Source organism: Nansenia antarctica (genome assembly GCF_963989245.1).
Source record: "Nansenia antarctica genome assembly, chromosome: 1".
Taxonomy (NCBI): Eukaryota; Metazoa; Chordata; class Actinopteri; order Argentiniformes; family Microstomatidae; genus Nansenia; species Nansenia antarctica.
Window position 1 is genome coordinate 89,383,136 of NC_137674.1, and position 16,667 is coordinate 89,399,802.

At 45.7% G+C, this 16,667-nt stretch overlaps 1 protein-coding gene across 2 annotated transcripts in view; it reads left to right on the forward strand.

The window, feature by feature from the left end:
• Window positions 1-1,965: 1,965 nt before the first annotated feature.
• The window catches only part of LOC308173561 (glutamate receptor ionotropic, kainate 1), a gene marked incomplete at both ends in the record, with an annotated part of 33,087 nt that continues 18,385 nt past the window's right edge, over window positions 1,966-16,667 (forward strand). For both annotated transcript variants that reach the window (XM_080548588.1, XM_080548589.1), the window contains one exon: window positions 1,966-2,050. In XM_080548588.1, coding sequence (XP_080404714.1) covers window positions 1,966-2,050 — 85 coding nt within the window. The remainder of the gene's footprint in view (window positions 2,051-16,667) is intronic.

Below are 16,667 nucleotides of genomic sequence, written 5' to 3' on the forward strand. Positions count from 1 at the left end.
AATTGTTTACTAAAATGACATAACGGGGCTGACGGTGTTGACATGTTCCAGCTGTGACCGTAGTGATATCAACATTGTTTGTCTAAAATATTTAAAAATGTAAAACTTACCAGGGCATGTGTGGTCCTGTTGCATTCAGATAATCAGGATGTAGAAAAGGGGTCTTCAGGGATATAGTAGACCATACTATTTCCTGATTTAATCAGGATTTTTAAAAAAGTTGACGGAAACTGAGGACAGAACTTTGATAGGCAGAATTTTACAGACAATATTGTTTGAAGTTCCCTTAATACATTGTTTGATATATTTATAACCATTCCCTTCCATTTGATATGTATATTTACATATTTGTAGAGGTTTTAAAAGTGTTTTGGGCAGTTTGATATTGTGACCTCTTGTTGAGGACAGGTACAGTAACATGTACTTTCTAACGAGCATACATTTTAACAAATGTAATTTAAACTGTAAAAACATTATTGACAATAATAACATTGGTATACACAATTCCTTTAGATTTAACATTGTAAGTATATAAATCATTAGGAATTTCGTGATTTTTAACATAAAGAAGCCTTTTCTATGTAGGACATGTTTTGTCCCGACTCTCAAGAATCGGTGAACTAATACCAAGAGTTACTGCTGGTGCTGGTCATACCATTGATAGTGGGTCATATTCACCATTCATGTTTATATTTAGATTGCGCTAAAGAACACGAGGAGCGCACTGGACTTCTTCTATCGCTATTCATGTTAGAATCATAGTAGCCAGAGAGAGATACCAAATCACACTGCCATGTTAGAAGACCTCAGAACAGACTCATATATAGGCCTATTCAATTAATATATTTATAAGAAAATGTAGTGTAACAATACTGGACTATCTCTACATAAGGACAGTAACGTTTCTCTATGTTTGTCTTAATGCAGGAACGAATGAATGAATTATTCCAATTAAGCATGCCATAACTACGGATGCAAGTCAATTAACTGCCAAGTCAAATCCCCCCAGTCGAAAATAATCCCAATCTCAGTATCACGGTAGGCTGTTAAAGTGATACTTATCTCGTATCAACGTGATCATGATCTCGTGTTAATTTTAGAAGAATTATCTAATCAAAATAAATGACAGTAATTATTTATTTAGTTTCTGCTTGGCAGCACTGTACCTTTACGTGTGTAAGTGTGTGCTGTCCTGCAACCCCTCACCCCAGACCACCTGAACACTTCCATTAGCGATCACAAACAGGATCGCTGCAAGATTAGTCAAAAACCTTACTGTGGAAAGTAGGCTAACCTATCGCAGAACAAAGTATGCACTTGTCGTTTCTTTCTATCAGACTATACAGACAGACACCGTGGTGGAGAGGGACACAGAGAGGGACACTTAATCCTCTGGGAGCGTCATTGACTCTGCTGCAGATTACATCTGCGTTTCCATCAGGACCGGAGCAGAGATTTAATCATTCCTCTGCTGTACCAAAGCAAAGACGAGGCCGAGGTCGAATGTGGCCAGATGTATACTTAATCTCCAGGACGTGTGTGAGGATCAGCCTCGGCTGTGCGCTGGGCTGGGTTGGTGCGCTGCGAGAGACGTTGAAGCTCCGCGCACATTACGCACGGCGCTCATCAGTCACAGCGCAGTTCAAGTATCCACTAGAAACTATGAAAGAGGGGATATATTGTTGGGACTACTCGAGTTGGCGTGTGAACCAACCCCAGATAAACCAAATGGGATTGTAGAAAATGGGAAAACGGGTGATATTATTCTGACTTTATCAGCCACAACTGCGAGAGAGACAAGAGGAGAGGAGCGCTTATCTCCTCAACACCATGCACGAGAGGAAGATGTTGGTCGGATGTCAGTTTCTTTTCGATAAGGATACAAGAACTGTACAAGTGATCAGAATGAATTAAAACGAAAAGAGCAGCAGAGATCAGTGGTAGATGTGATTTCGGAGGAGGACCATGGCGCCAGGGAAGGGAGGGTTGTGTTCGCTGCTTTACTTCGTTGCGGAGTTTTGGATGAGTTGGCAGCAAGTCCTTAGGATCGGTAAGTGATCGATTGGTTTTGTCATCTGTAACGTGGTTCTCATACCTGATGATTTCTAACATGTATGCAGCTGTTAGCTCACGTGTTAATGTTTGTTTTGCCTATCATCCCCGTGCTGAGTGTGTTGTGAAGTTGTTGAAAGCAAATGCATTCAACACAATGAAACAATGAAACGGCAAGAAATCCACATTAAAAAAGACCTAGGTGTCATAATTATGTAATGAATCGTGTGTTAAGGAGGCAGTGTAGGCTACTGTGCAGTATGCATATGGACATGTACACGTCATTAGTGTTACCTTGTATGAGTATTACGTAACGTTTATTACAAAATATGGAGAAACTCAGTTTCTTGCTTGTCTTTGATTCATTCATTGTTTATTGTTTATCGTCCTCTACAAACACAGCAGTTTATCCAGACTCGTATTTCAGTCAGCCCTTACCCATAGGATACAGTATGTTACTATTATTAGTCTCAGTAATACTGAATTCATATGTTCTTGTTGATTGAAGCACTAGAGGGGTTTAAAGGAAACTGCAGGACCACTGGGGAGTACACGGCCTTGTGTCTGATGGGGTGTTGACTTAGAGGGGGCAGAAGATAAACACACTATCTAGTAGTATAGTGAAACTAGAGTCTAAATTAGACAATGAACACACTTGTTAGTCCTGTAGTTATTTGTTCTATGAACCCCTTTGCGCCAGGCGTTGTTTTCTGTTGTTGAGACAGAGAACAGAGACCAGAACCTAATATATACTTGGTAAAGACCGCCACTATGACACACTTCCTAAAGAGACTGTATCATAGCAGTCTCTTGATTAGAAGATATGAGCCTCATATTTCACATTTTGCTGAAACAGCAGGGATCAAAATATCTCTGAAATGTGGAAAAATGACAAATTACATTTCCAGAAATTAGTTTTTAAAAAGCAGAAAAAAAGACCACACTCCTCAAGTCAGTGAACAAGGAAGAGTCACATTCTGAAAAGATGATGTATGAATATAAACATTGTACTGTTACATAACCCCCTAGGTTAATTGTAGGGTCGTCTCCTACCCCCCCCCACCCCCCACCCCCCCACCCCCCACCCCCCCACCCTCTCACATTGTCCTAATCTGTCCCTTATATTGTTAATCACTTTAAACCATCCTCCGCTGTCTGATGTAATCTTCTGTCATTTTCTTTATGACCCCCATGCAAACTCCTAATCTCTCCCATATGGTGTGTGCTTCAGTTAACATGTTACCGCCATCAGATTGGGCCTCTCACTAGGGCTGATAATAATGGTCAACCTTCTCCCCCAAGCCCAAACTACCCTCACTAATCACTATGCAGAGAGACTATCTACCATCTTTCCCAACTATGGTTCTTAAGCAGCCACAACACCCTCATCCTGGGGAGAGGACAGCGTCTGTGGCTTGTGTTGAGGCTAGCACAGTCTCTGTCAGTGTGTGTGTTTAGCATGTTGTCAGTGTGTGTGTTAAGCATGTTGTTGTCCTGTGTGTTGTGTGTGTTTAGCATGTTGTTGTCCTGTGTGTTGTGTGTGTTTAGCATGTTGTCAGTGTGTGTGTTTAGCATGTTGTTGTCCATACAGACTGCCTTGATGAACACTGGTGGATGTTTGTCTACACATCACTCAAGGATGGTCAAATCCTTCACTTCTGTTTGCCAACAGATAATACTGTCTCCTTCTCCTACCTGTGTTAGAACAGCCAATACCATTGGCTGTACCACATGTACTAAAGAAGAGGTTTGGTGAGGCTGCATTCTCATTTTATGCTCCAGATTGTGTCTCACTGCCAGTTTACATTAGGGATGCAACCTCAGCACATATGTTCAAGTCAAGACTACAACCCCATCTTTTTAATATTGCCTTTAAATGATTAAATAATTAAATTAAGATTATATAATGATTAAAGCACTTTGAGCTGCAACGTTTGCAGGAAAAGCGCTATACAAATAAAGTTATTATTATTATTATTATTATTATTATTATTGCTACTTCCATTTAACAGCCATAGAACAATGTGTTGGACATGGACCAGTGATGATACTGTACGTATACGTACCAGTTTGTGTAGCAGGACGTCAGTGTACGTACCAGTTTGGGTAACAGGATGTCAGTATACGTACCAGTTTGGGTAGCAGGATGTCAGTATACGTACCAGTTTGGGTAACAGGATGTCAGTATACGTACCAGTTAGCAGGATGTCAGTATACGTACCAGTTTGGGTAACAGGATGTCAGTATACGTACCAGTTAGCAGGATGTCAGTATACGTACCAGTTTGGGTAACAGGATGTCAGTATACGTACCAGTTTGGGTAGCAGGATGTCAGTATACGTACCAGTTTGGGTAGCAGGATGTCAGTATACGTACCAGTTTGGGTAACAGGATGTCAGTATACGTACCAGTTTGGGTAGCAGGATGTCAGTATACGTACCAGTTTGGGTAACAGGATGTCAGTATACGTACCAGTTTGGGTAGCAGGATGTCAGTACGTACCAGTTTGAGTAGCAGGATGTCAGTATACGTACCAGTTTGGGTAGCAGGATGTCAGTATACGTACCAGTTTGGGTGGCAGGATGTCAGTATACGTACCAGTTTGGGTAGCAGGATGTCAGTACGTACCAGTTTGAGTAGCAGGATGTCAGTATACGAACCAGTTTGGGTAGCAGGATGTCAGTATACGTACCAGTTTGGGTGGCAGGATGTCAGTATACGTACCAGTTTGGGTGGCAGGATGTCAGTATACGTACCAGTTTGGGTAGCAGGACGTCAGTGTACGTACCAGTTTGGATAACAGGATGTCAGTATACGTACCAGTTTGGTAGCAGGATGTCAGTATACGTACCAGTTTGGGTAACAGGATGTCAGTATACATACCAGTTTGGGTAACAGGATGTCAGTATACGTACCAGTTTGGGTAGCAGGATGTCAGTACGTACCAGTTTGAGTAGCAGGATGTCAGTATACGTACCAGTTTGGGTAGCAGGATGTCAGTATACGTACCAGTTTGGGTGGCAGGATGTCAGTATACGTACCAGTTTGGGTAGCAGGATGTCAGTACGTACCAGTTTGAGTAGCAGGATGTCAGTATACGTACCAGTTTGGGTAGCAGGATGTCAGTATACGTACCAGTTTGGGTGGCAGGATGTCAGTATACGTACCAGTTTGGGTGGCAGGATGTCAGTATACGTACCAGTTTGGGTAGCAGGACGTCAGTGTACGTACCAGTTTGGGTAACAGGATGTCAGTATACGTACCAGTTTGGGTAGCAGGATATCAGTATACGTACCGGTTTGGGTAACAGGATGTCAGTATACGTACCAGTTAGCAGGATGTCAGTATACGTACCAGTTTGGGTAACAGGATGTCAGTATACGTACCAGTTAGCAGGATGTCAGTATACGTACTAGTTTGGGTAACAGGATGTCAGTATACGTACCAGTTTGGGTAGCAGGATGTCAGTATACGTACCAGTTTGGTTGGCAGGATGTCAGTATACGTACCAGTTTGGGTAGCAGGATGTCAGTATACGTACCAGTTTGGGTAGCAGGATGTCAGTATACGTACCAGTTTGGGTAGCAGGATGTCAGTATACGTACCAGTTTGGGGTAGCAGGACGTCAGTATACGTACCAGTTTGAGTAGCAGGACGTCAGTATACGTACCAGTTTGGGTAGCAGGATGTCAGTATACGTACCAGTTTGACTAGCAGGATGTCAGTATACGTACCAGTTTGGGTAGCAGGACGTCAGTATACGTACCAGTTTGGTAGCAGGACGTCAGTATACGTACCAGTTTGGGTGGCAGGATGTCAGTATACGTACCAGTTTGGGTGGCAGGATGTCAGTATACGTACCAGTTTGAGTAGCAGGACGTCAGTATACCTACCAGTTTGGGTAGCAGGATGTCAGTATACGTACCAGTTTGAGTAGCAGGATGTCAGTATACGTACCAGTTTAGCAGGACATCAGTATACATACTAGTTTGGGTAGCAGGACGTCAGTATACGTACCAGTTTAGCAGGACGTCAGTATACGTACTAGTTTGGGTAGCAGGATTTCAGTATACGTACCAGTTTAGCAGGACGTCAGTATACGTACTAGTTTGGGTAGCAGGATGTCAGTACGTACCAGTTTGAGTAGCAGGATGTCAGTATATGTACCAGTTTGAGTAGCAGGGTGTCAGTATACGTACCAGTTTGGGTAGCAGGATGTCAGTATACGTACCAGTTTGGGGTAGCAGGACGTCAGTATACGTACCAGTTTGAGTAGCAGGACGTCAGTATACGTACCAGTTTGGGTGGCAGGATGTCAGTATACGTACCAGTTTGGGTAGCAGGATGTCAGTATACGTACCAGTTTGAGTAGCAGGACGTCAGTATACATACTAGTTTGGGTAGCAGGATGTCAGTATACGTACCAGTTTGGTAGCAGGATGTCAGTGTACGTACCAGTTTGGGTAGCAGGACGTCAGTATACGTACCAGTTTGGGTAGCAGGATGTCAGTATACGTACCAGTTTGGGTAGCAGGACGTCAGTATACGTACCAGTTTGGGTAGCAGGACGTCAGTATACGTACCAGTTTGGGTAGCAGGATGTCAGTATACGTACCAGTTTGGGTAGCAGGATGTCAGTATACGTACCAGTTTGGGTAGCAGGACGTCAGTATACGTACCAGTTTGGGTAGCAGGATGTCAGTATACGTACCAGTTTGGGTAGCAGGATGTCAGTATACGTACTAGTTTGGGTAGCAGGACGTCAGTGCAAGAGCCTGATGTCTCTGGCAGCTCCCCTGCAGAACAGAGGGACCTCAGTGCCCCACATCAAACAGGGCTGGTAGAGGGGGGGGGGGGTAGGCTGGGTCAGACCTCCTAATTCACTGATACCCTGGCGACGGCCCAGGGGGGAGCGGGGGGCACTGGGAACTGGACCAGGGTGGGGGGGCGGGGGGCGGGGTCTGGGGGGGTGGGAGGGGGGGTAGACAACTACGTCATTGTGCTAGCTGGGTTTAAGGTTTCCCTTCACAGGATAATTAATCCAAATTCACAGAGGGCCATCGTGGCTTTTGCACGGTCCGTTTTCAGTGTGAACTCTTAGCAGTGGTGATGATGTTGGCAGACTGGGGATCTGCTAGTTGTGTGTTATGAGTAGCTATCAAATTTGGACCCAGGTGTAGAGCAGAACAGAGGAGACGAGATGCAGGAGTAGGATTAAAAAATAAAGGCACTCTTTATTTGAGCAAATGAGAGTAACTAACCGTACAGTAAACGTTGAAACAAGAGGAGAAAGCTTAGTCTCCGATAACTGCTGATGATAAGGTTTTAGGCAAAACTTCCTCAAAACAAACAAAAACTAAAGATGGCTGCCGTACAGGCCTGGCAGAGCATCACCATAGTACAGTATTCAATTGAAGGGGAAAGTGTGTCCAAACTTTTGACTGGTACTGTATTTACATGTTTGTAAAGAAGAGTCAGAACATTAAATCGGATGCCGACCAATTGCGGACCAATTGACCAGACAGCGTCACAATGAAGTCTCCATTTGTGGAGTATGCAGTGAGGATGTTGGTAGGGTGGTGGTGGGTGGTGTGTAAGTGTGTAAGTGGTTGGTGGGTGGTGAGTGGTGTGTAAGTGTGTAAGTGGTTGGTGGGTGGTGTGTAAGTGTGTAAGTGGTTGGTGGGTGGTGAGTAGTGGGTGGTGTGTAAGTGGTTGGTGGGTGGTGTGCAAGTGTGTAAGTGTGTAAGTGGTTGGTGGGTGGTGTGTAAGTGTGTAAGTGGTTGGTGAGTGGTGTGTAAGTGTAAGTGGTTGGTGGGTGGTGTGTAAGTGTGTAAGTGTTTGGTGGGTGGTGTGTAAGTGTGTAAGTGGTTGGTGGGTGGTGAGTAGTGGGTGGTGTGTAAGTGGTTGGTGGGTGGTGTGCAAGTGTGTAAGTGTGTAAGTGGTTGGTGGGTGGTGTGTAAGTGTGTAAGTGGTTGGTGAGTGGTGTGTAAGTGTAAGTGGTTGGTGGGTGGTGTGTAAGTGTGTAAGTGTGTAAGTGTTTGGTGGGTGGTGTGTAAGTGTGTAAGTGGTTGGTGGGTGGTGTGTAAGTGTGTGAGTGGTTGGTGAGTGGTGTGTAAGTGTGTAAGTGGTTGGTGAGTGGTGTGTAAGTGTGTAAGTGGTTGGTGGGTGGTGTGTAAGTGTGTAAGTGGTTGGTGGGTGGTGAGTGGTGTGTAAGTGGTTGGTGGGTGGTGTGTAAGTATGTAAGTGGTTGGTGGGTGGTGTGTAAGTGTGTAAGTGGTTGGTGGGTGGTGTGTAAGTGGTTGGTGGTGGGTGGTGAGTGGTGTGTAAGTGTAAGTGGTTGGTGGGTGGTGTGTAAGTGTAAGTGGTTGGTGGGTGGTGTGTAAGTGTAAGTTTGTAAGTGGTTGGTGGGTGGTGTGTAAGTGTGTAAGTGGTTGGTGGGTGGTGAGTGGTGTGTAAGTGTGTAAGTGGTTGGTGGGTGGTGTGTAAGTGTGTAAGTGATTGGTGGGTGGTGAGTGGTGTGTAAGTGTGTAAGTGTAAGTGTGTAAGTGGTTGGTGGGTGGTGAGTAGTGGGTGGTGTGTAAGTGGTTGGTGGTGGTGAGTGTTGTGTAAGTGTAAGTGTGTAAGTGGTTGGTGGGTGGTGTGTGTGTGTAAGTGGTTGGTGGTGGTGAGTGGTGTGTAAGTGTAAGTGTGTAAGTGGTTGGTGAGTGGTGTGTAAGTGTGTAAGTATGTAAGTGGTTGGTGAGTGGTGTGTAAGTGTGTAAGTGGTTGGTGGGTGGAGTGTAAGTGTGTAAGTGATTGGTGGGTGGTGAGTGGTGTGTAAGTGTGTAAGTGATTGGTGGGTGGTGTGTAAGTGTGTAAGTGGTTGGTGGGTGGTGTGTAAGTGTGTAAGTGGTTGGTGGGTGGTGTGTAAGTGTGTACGTGGTTGGTGGGTGGTGTGTAAGTGTGTAAGTGGTTGGTGGGTGGTGAGTGGTGTGTAAGTGTGTAAGTGGTTGGTGGGTGGTGTGTAAGTGTAAGTGTGTAAGTGGTTGGTGGGTGGTGTGTAAGTGTGTAAGTGGTTGGTGTGTAAGTGTGTAAGTGGTTGGTGGGTGGTGTGTAAGTGGTTGGTAGGTGGTGTGTAAGTGTGTAAGTGATTGGTGGGTGGTGTGTAAGTGTGTAAGTGTGTAAGTGATTGGTAGGTGGTGTGTAAGTGTGTTAGTGGTTGGTGGGTGGTGAGTGGTGTGTAAGTGGCTGGTGGGTGGTGTGTAAGTATGTAAGTGTGTAAGTGGTTGGTGTGTAAGTGTGTACGTGGTTGGTGAGTGGTGTGTAAGTGTGTAAGTGGTTGGTGAGTGGTGTGTAAGTGTGTAAGTGGTTGGTGGTGTGTAAGTGTGTAAGTGGTTGGTGGGTGGTGTGTAAGTGTGTAAGTGGTTGGTGGGTGGTGTGTAAGTGTGTAAGTGTGTAAGTGGTTGGTGGGTGGTGTGTAAGTGTGTAAGTGTTTGGTGGGTGGTGTGTAAGTGTGTAAGTGGTTGGTGGGTGGTGAGTGGTGTGTAAGTGTGTAAGTGGTTGGTGGGTGGTGTGTAAGTGTAAGTGTGTAAGTGGTTGGTGGGTGGTGAGTGGTGTGTAAGTGGTTGGTGGGTGGTGTGCAAATGTGTAAGTGTGTAAGTGGTTGGTGGTGGTGAGTGGTGTGTAAGTGTGTAAGTGGTTGGTGGGTGGTGTGTAAGTGGTTGGTGGGTGGTGTGTAAGTGTGTAAGTGGTTGGTGGGTGGTGAGTGGTGTGTAAGTGTGTAAGTGGTTGGTGGTGGTGAGTAGTGTGTAAGTGTGTAAGTAGTTGGTGGGTGGTGTGTAAGTGGATGGTGAGTGGTGTGTAAGTGTGTAAGCGGTTGGTGGGTGGTGAGTGGTGTGTAAGTGTGTAAGTGGTTGGTGGGTGGTGTGTAAGTGTGTAAGTGGTTGGTGGGTGGTGTGTAAGTGTGTAAGTGGTTGGTGGGTGGTGTGTAAGTGGTTGGTGGGTGGTGTGTAAGTGTGTAAATGGTTGGTGGGTGGTGTGTAAGTGTGTAAGTGGTTGGTGAGTGGTGTGTAAGTGGTTGGTGGGTGGTGTGTAAGTGTGTAAGTGGTTGGTGGGTGGTGAGTAAGTGGTTGGTGGGTGGTGTGTAAGTGGTTGGTGGGTGGTGTGTAAGTGTGTAAGTGGTTGGTGGTGGTGAGTGGTGTGTAAGTGTAAGTGTGTATGTGGTTGGTGGGTGGTGTGTATGTGTGTAAGTGGTTGGTGGGTGGTGAGTGGTGTGTAAGTGTGCAAGTGGTTGGTGGGTGGTGTGTAAGTGTGTAAGTGGTGGGTGGTGTGTAAGTGTGTAAGTGGTTGGTGGGTGGTGTGTACGTGTGTAAGTGGTTGGTGGGTGGTGAGTGGTGTGTAAGTGTGTAAGTGGTTGGTGGGTGGTGAGTGGTGTGTAAGTGGTTGGTGGGTGGTGAGTGGTGTGTAAGTGTGTAAGTGGTTGGTGGGTGGTGAGTGGTGTGTAAGTGTGTAAGTGGTTGGTGGGTGGTGTGTAAGTGTGTAAGTGGTTGGTGGGTGGTGTGTAAGTGGTTGGTGGTGGTGAGTGGTGTGTAAGTGTGTAAGTGGTTGGTGGGTGGTGTGTAAGTGTGTACGTGGTTGGTGGGTGGTGTGTAAGTGTGTAAGTGGTTGGTGGGTGGTGTGTAAGTGTGTAAGTGTGTAAGTGGTTGGTGAGTGGTGTGTAAGTGTGTAAGTGGTTGGTATGTAAGTGGTTGGTGGGTGGTGAGTGGTGTGTAAGTGTGTAAGTGGTTGGTGGGTGGTGTGTAAGTGTGTAAGTGGTTGGTGGGTGGTGTGTAAGTGTGTAAGTGTGTAAGTGGTTGGTGGGTGGTGTGTAAGTGTGTAAGTGTTTGGTGGGTGGTGTGTAAGTGTGTAAGTGGTTGGTGGGTGGTGTGTAAGTGTGTAAGTGTGTAAGTGGTTGGTGGGTGGTGTGTAAGTGTAAGTGTGTAAGTGGTTGGTGAGTGGTGTGTAAGTGGTTGGTGGGTGGTGTGTAAGTGGTTGGTGGGTGGTGTGCAAGTGTGTAAGTGTGTAAGTGGTTGGTGGTGGTGAGTGGTGTGTAAGTGTGTAAGTGGTTGGTGGGTGGTGTGTAAGTGGTTGGTGGGTGGTGTGTAAGTGTGTAAGTGGTTGGTGGGTGGTGAGTGGTGTGTTAGTGTGTAAGTGGTTGGTGGGTGGTGTGTAAGTGGTTGGTGAGTGGCGTGTAAGTGTGTAAGCGGTTGGTGGGTGGTGAGTGGTGTGTAAGTGTGTAAGTGGTTGGTGGGTGGTGTGTAAGTGTGTAAGTGGTTGGTGGGTGGTGTGTAAGTGTGTAAGTGGTTGGTGGGTGGTGTGTAAGTGTGTAAGTGGTTGGTGAGTGGTGTGTAAGTGAGTAAGTGGTTGGTGGGTGGTGTGTAAGTGGTTGATGTGTGGTGTGTAAGTGTGTAAATGGTTGGTGGGTGGTGTGTAAGTGTGTAAGTGGTTGGTGGGTGGTGTGTAAGTGTGTAAGTGGTTGGTGGGTGGTGAGTGGTGTGTAAGTGGTTGGTGGGTGGTGTGTAAGTGTGTAAGTGGTTGGTGGGTGGTGAGTAAGTGTGTAAGTGGTTGGTGGGTGGTGTGTAAGTGTGTAAGTGGTTGGTGGTGGTGAGTGGTGTGTAAGTGTAAGTGTGTACATTAGGGGTGTAACGGATCACGGATAATCCGTGATCCGTTCGGATCGCCCTCCACGGTTCGGAACGCATGTGTACCGCGGATCAATAGCAAAATCGTTTTTTTTTCTTTTTTTTTCTTTCCTAACACCAGGGGAGCCACCCCTCCTAAATTTCGTTGTTTGGTACCTGTACTGTAGCAATGACAATAAAGACCATTCATTCATTCAAATGTAACCGGTAGAAAAACAATCATGTGCGCTTTATTCTCACTCTCTGCATGTGTACTGAGTTGACAACAACATTCATTCACTCATCTCTGTCCCAATTATATCACGTCATATCACCCGCTAAGCAGCCTGGGTGATTGTGTAAACACACAAAAAAAGTACTCTGTTACTTTGCAGCAGTGATGTTATATATATGTTGTTATATATATATATGTTGTTATATATAGATGTTATATACATATGTGATATATATATCAGTTTTGACATCTTGAATGTTGTTTTTTTGTTTCACACATTAAAAGTGGTGTTTTTACAGAATTCAAGGAAAATGTTGTTTTTATTAAAAAATATATATGTTTTGTGTTGATCCGAAAAATGATCCGATCCGTGACTCAAAATCCGTGACACGATCCGATCCGTGAGTTAGGTGATCCGTTACACCCCTAGTGTACATGGTTGGTGGGTGGTGTGTAAGTGTGTAAGTGGTTGGTGGGTGGTGAGTGGTGTGTAAGTGTGTAAGTGGTTGGTGGGTGGTGTGTAAGTGTGTAAGTGGTTGGTGGGTGGTGTGTAAGTGGTTGGTGGTGGTGAGTGGTGTGTAAGTGTGTAAGTGGTTGGTGGGTGGTGTGTAAGTGTGTAAGTGGTTGGTGGGTGGTGTGTAAGTGTGTAAGTGGTTGGTGGGTGGTGTGTACGTGTGTAAGTGGTTGGTGGGTGGTGAGTGGTGTGTAAGTGTGTAAGTGGTTGGTGGGTGGTGAGTGGTGTGTAAGTGGTTGGTGGGTGGTGTGTAAGTGTGTAAGTGGTTGGTGGGTGGTGTGTAAGTGGTTGGTGGTGGTGAGTGGTGTGTAAGTGGTTGGTGGTGGTGAGTGGTGTGTAAGTGTGTAAGTGGTTGGTGGTTGGTGAGTGGTGTGTAAGTGTGTAAGTGGTTGGTGTGTAAGTGGTTGGTGGGTGGTGAGTGGTGTGTAAGTGTGTAAGTGTGTAAGTGGTTGGTGGGTGGTGTGTAAGTGTGTAAGTGGTTGGTGGGTGGTGAGTAAGTGTGTAAGTGGTTGGTGGGTGGTGTGTAAGTGGTTGGTGGGTGGTGTGTAAGTGTGTAAGTGGTTGGTGGGTGGTGAGTAAGTGTGTAAGTGGTTGGTGGGTGGTGTGTAAGTGGTTGGTGGGTGGTGTGTAAGTGTGTAAGTGGTTGGTGGTGGTGAGTGGTGTGTAAGTGTAAGTGTGTACGTGGTTGGTGGGTGGTGTGTAAGTGTGTAAGTGGTTGGTGGGTGGTGAGCGGTGTGTAAGTGTGTAAGTGGTTGGTGGGTGGTGTGTAAGTGTGTAAGTGGTTGGTGGGTGGTGTGTAAGTGGTTGGTGGTGGTGAGTGGTGTGTAAGTGTGTAAGTGGTTGGTGGGTGGTGTGTAAGTGTGTAAGTGGGTGGTGAGTGGTGTGTAAGTGTGTAAGTGGTTGGTAGGTGGTGTGTAAGTGTGTAAGTGATTGGTGGGTGGTGTGTAAGTGGTTGGTGGGTGGTGTGTAAGTGTGTAAGTGGTTGGTGAGTGGTGTGTAAGTGTGTAAGTGGTTGGTGAGTGGTGTGTAAGTGGTTGGTGGGTGGTGTGTAAGTATGTAAGTGTGTAAGTGGTTGGTGTGTAAGTGTGTAAGTGGTTGGTGAGTGGTGTGTAAGTGTGTAAGTGGTTGGTGGGTGGTGTGTAAGTGTGTAAGTGGTTGGTGGGTGGTGTGTAATTGTGTAAGTGGTTGGTGGGTGGTGTGTAAGTGTGTAAGTGGTTGGTGGGTGGTGAGTGGTGTGTAAATGGTTGGTGGGTGGTGAGTGGTGTGTAAGTGGTTGGTGGGTGGTGTGTAAGTGTGTAAGTGGTTGGTGGGTGGTGAGTGGTGTGTAAGTGTGTAAGTGTGTAAGTGGTTGGTGAGTGGTTTGTAAGTGTGTAAGTGTGTAAGTGGTTGGTGGGTGGTGAGTGGTGTGTAAGTGGTTGGTGGCTGGTGAGTGGTGTGTAAGTGGTTGGTGGGTGGTGAGTGGTGTGTACCGTAAGTGTGTAAGTGGTTGGTGGGTGGTGAGTGGTGTGTAAGTGTGTAAGTGGTTGGTGGGTGGTGAGTGGTGTGTAAGTTCTCCTGTAGGATTTTCCAAAAGATTTGGCGGCCCTGTGGAAGAAACTTTATGGAACCCTTTTACATTCCATGGAGAACCCTTCTGGGTTCCATGCAGAACCCTCTGTGGAAATGGTACTGTGGTCTGGGGTGGTCCAGTGGTCTAGCACCATGGCCTGGGGTGGTCCAGTGGTCTAGCACCATGGCCTGGGGTGGTCCAGTGGTCTAGCACCATGGTCTGGGGTGGTCCAGTGGTCTAGCACCATGGTCAGGGGTGGTCCAGTGGTGTAGCACCATGGCCTGGGGTGGTCCAGTGGCCTGGGGTGGTCCAGTGGTCTAGTACCATGGCCTAGGGTGGTCCAGTGGTCTAGCACCATGGCCTGGGGTGGTCCGGTGGTCTAGCACCATGGCCTGGGGTGGTCCAGTGGTCTAGCACCAGTACCATGGCCTGGGGTGGTCCAGTGGTCTAGCACCATGGCCTGGGGTGGTCCAGTGGTCTAGCACCATGGCCTGGGGTGGTCCAGTGGTCTAGAACCGCGGTCTACAGTGCACACATATGCTCATGTCGGCATGGGTTAGAATCCGGCCCATGCCCTGCTGACATGCCCTCTCTCCCTTCTTCTCCTTACTTTCCTGTCTGTCTTCACTGTATCTGTCCAATGCAATGACAAATATGAGTGGGACTGCCCCACTCAGAAAAAATTACTTTAAAAAAGAAAAGAAAATGTTACTACATGGAACCATAAGGGTGAAAGCTGAACAAACAGCCCTTTTGTTGTTGAAGAAGCGTTGTAGAGAAATATGACAATGTAACAACGTAACAATGGCGCTCTGTGGGGAGAAGTTCACCTCATCTCTGATAAGCCCTGCCTGTCAGAGTGTGGCAGCAGACATAATGTAGTGTTTTGTATTGTGTATTGTATTGTGTTTTGTATTGTGTATTGTATTGTGTTTTGTATTGTGTATTGTATTGTGTATTGTATTGTGTTTTGTATCGTGTATTGTATTGTGTATTGTATTGTTTGTTGACAAAAGTTCAGTTGGGCAGAAATGACCCTACCTTTAATAATAATAATAACTTTCAGGGAAGCCAAGGTCGCTTCACAGAGATAGAGGTCTGGAGGTGGAGTGTGAGTGTAGTTCCAGAACATTTTGGCTTTAGTAACTATGTGTATTAAGTGACACTTAATTTGTCTATTGTTTATTGTGGTTAAAACGTTATTATTCATTTTAATTATCAAAGGAAAGTTGACAGTATATTCTCTAATGAATTGGAAATGTTTTTTAAAAAATTGTTTTTAACAGTATAAAACATTTCTACAAAAACATCTTCAACCTCTGAGGATAGTTGTTGTAAGCTTATAGTGTGTATGTGTGTGTGTGTGTGTGTGTGTGTGTGTGTGTGTGTGTGTGTGTGTGTGTGTGTGTGTGTGTGTGTGTGTGTGTGTGTGTGTGTGCGTGTGTGTGTGTGTGTGTCTGTGTGTGTAAGTAAAGGGTTGGAAGCAACAATTATAAGCGATCTGTATTTCTATGAAACGATACTAGAGCGACAGCAGCAGGTAAACATCCTCTGTCATCCAAGGCCACTATGTTGGAGCCGCAGGTAGGACCTGGCATCAGCTGTTAATGTAAATGACTCAGATAAAGAGATCTGTCTGATGCCTTAAACAGAAAGTGAATCGTGTTGATTTAGAATATTTATTTCACGGTTCCTTGTTGTCATGATTGGAGCTTCACATAGGGCTTTCACACCGGCAAAGAACCGTGCCGGTTCGCGTTCGCGTTCGGAAACCTCTGAACCTTGGTGCTGTCTGGCGAATGAGCCCGCGTTCATACCAGTGTAACCTGAACCATCCGCGGCATCAACGCTGGGTGATGAAGGGGCGGGATAAACAAACATTTCACTGGAAAAGAGGATAATATCTTCCACTACAGTATCTGAAATAAACACAATTTTCTGTGAAACAAAACAAAAGACACTTTCTATATGCGTTCTTTTACTAATCAGCTGCTCCATTACTGGCATTACGAAATTCGCGTTCGCGCATGTCCGCGAGCGTGTGCGTGTGTGTGTTTGCTGAGCATGTGAGGAAGATAGAGAGAATAATGACACTTTTGATATTGTTTTTGATCACTAATGATTAGATTTAGATTAGATTACATGTTGTCTACTTCCTCCTTGCTGGTCTCTGCAGCCTAGAATATGACACACCCTCTGACGACGTCACGGTTCTCGTTTTTGGTTCACTTGAGAACCACTATTTTTTGGTGCCCGCTGCGAACCAACTTTTCAGGTTCCGAACCAATTGAGCTTCGGTCTGAACGCGCCGGCCGGTTCCAGACTTGGTTTGCGAACGCGAACCGGCACGGTTCTTTGCCGGTGTGAAAGCCCTAACAGTGTCACATTAGTACACAAACACAACATAACTTTTGAATTGATACTAAAATGATGTTAGTCGTATATTTAAGTCAGAAGGAAAGGTACAAATTTGACTTACTGAAAAGTAATTAACGGGTTTTGGAAGGAGAATTTAATATTTCAATGAGTAGAATGAAGGACGTTAACAGGTCCTGTTGTTGCTTCCAACCCTTCTCTCACACACACACGCACGCACGCACGCACACACACACACACACACACACACACACACACACACACACACACACACACACACACACACACACACACACTAATGGA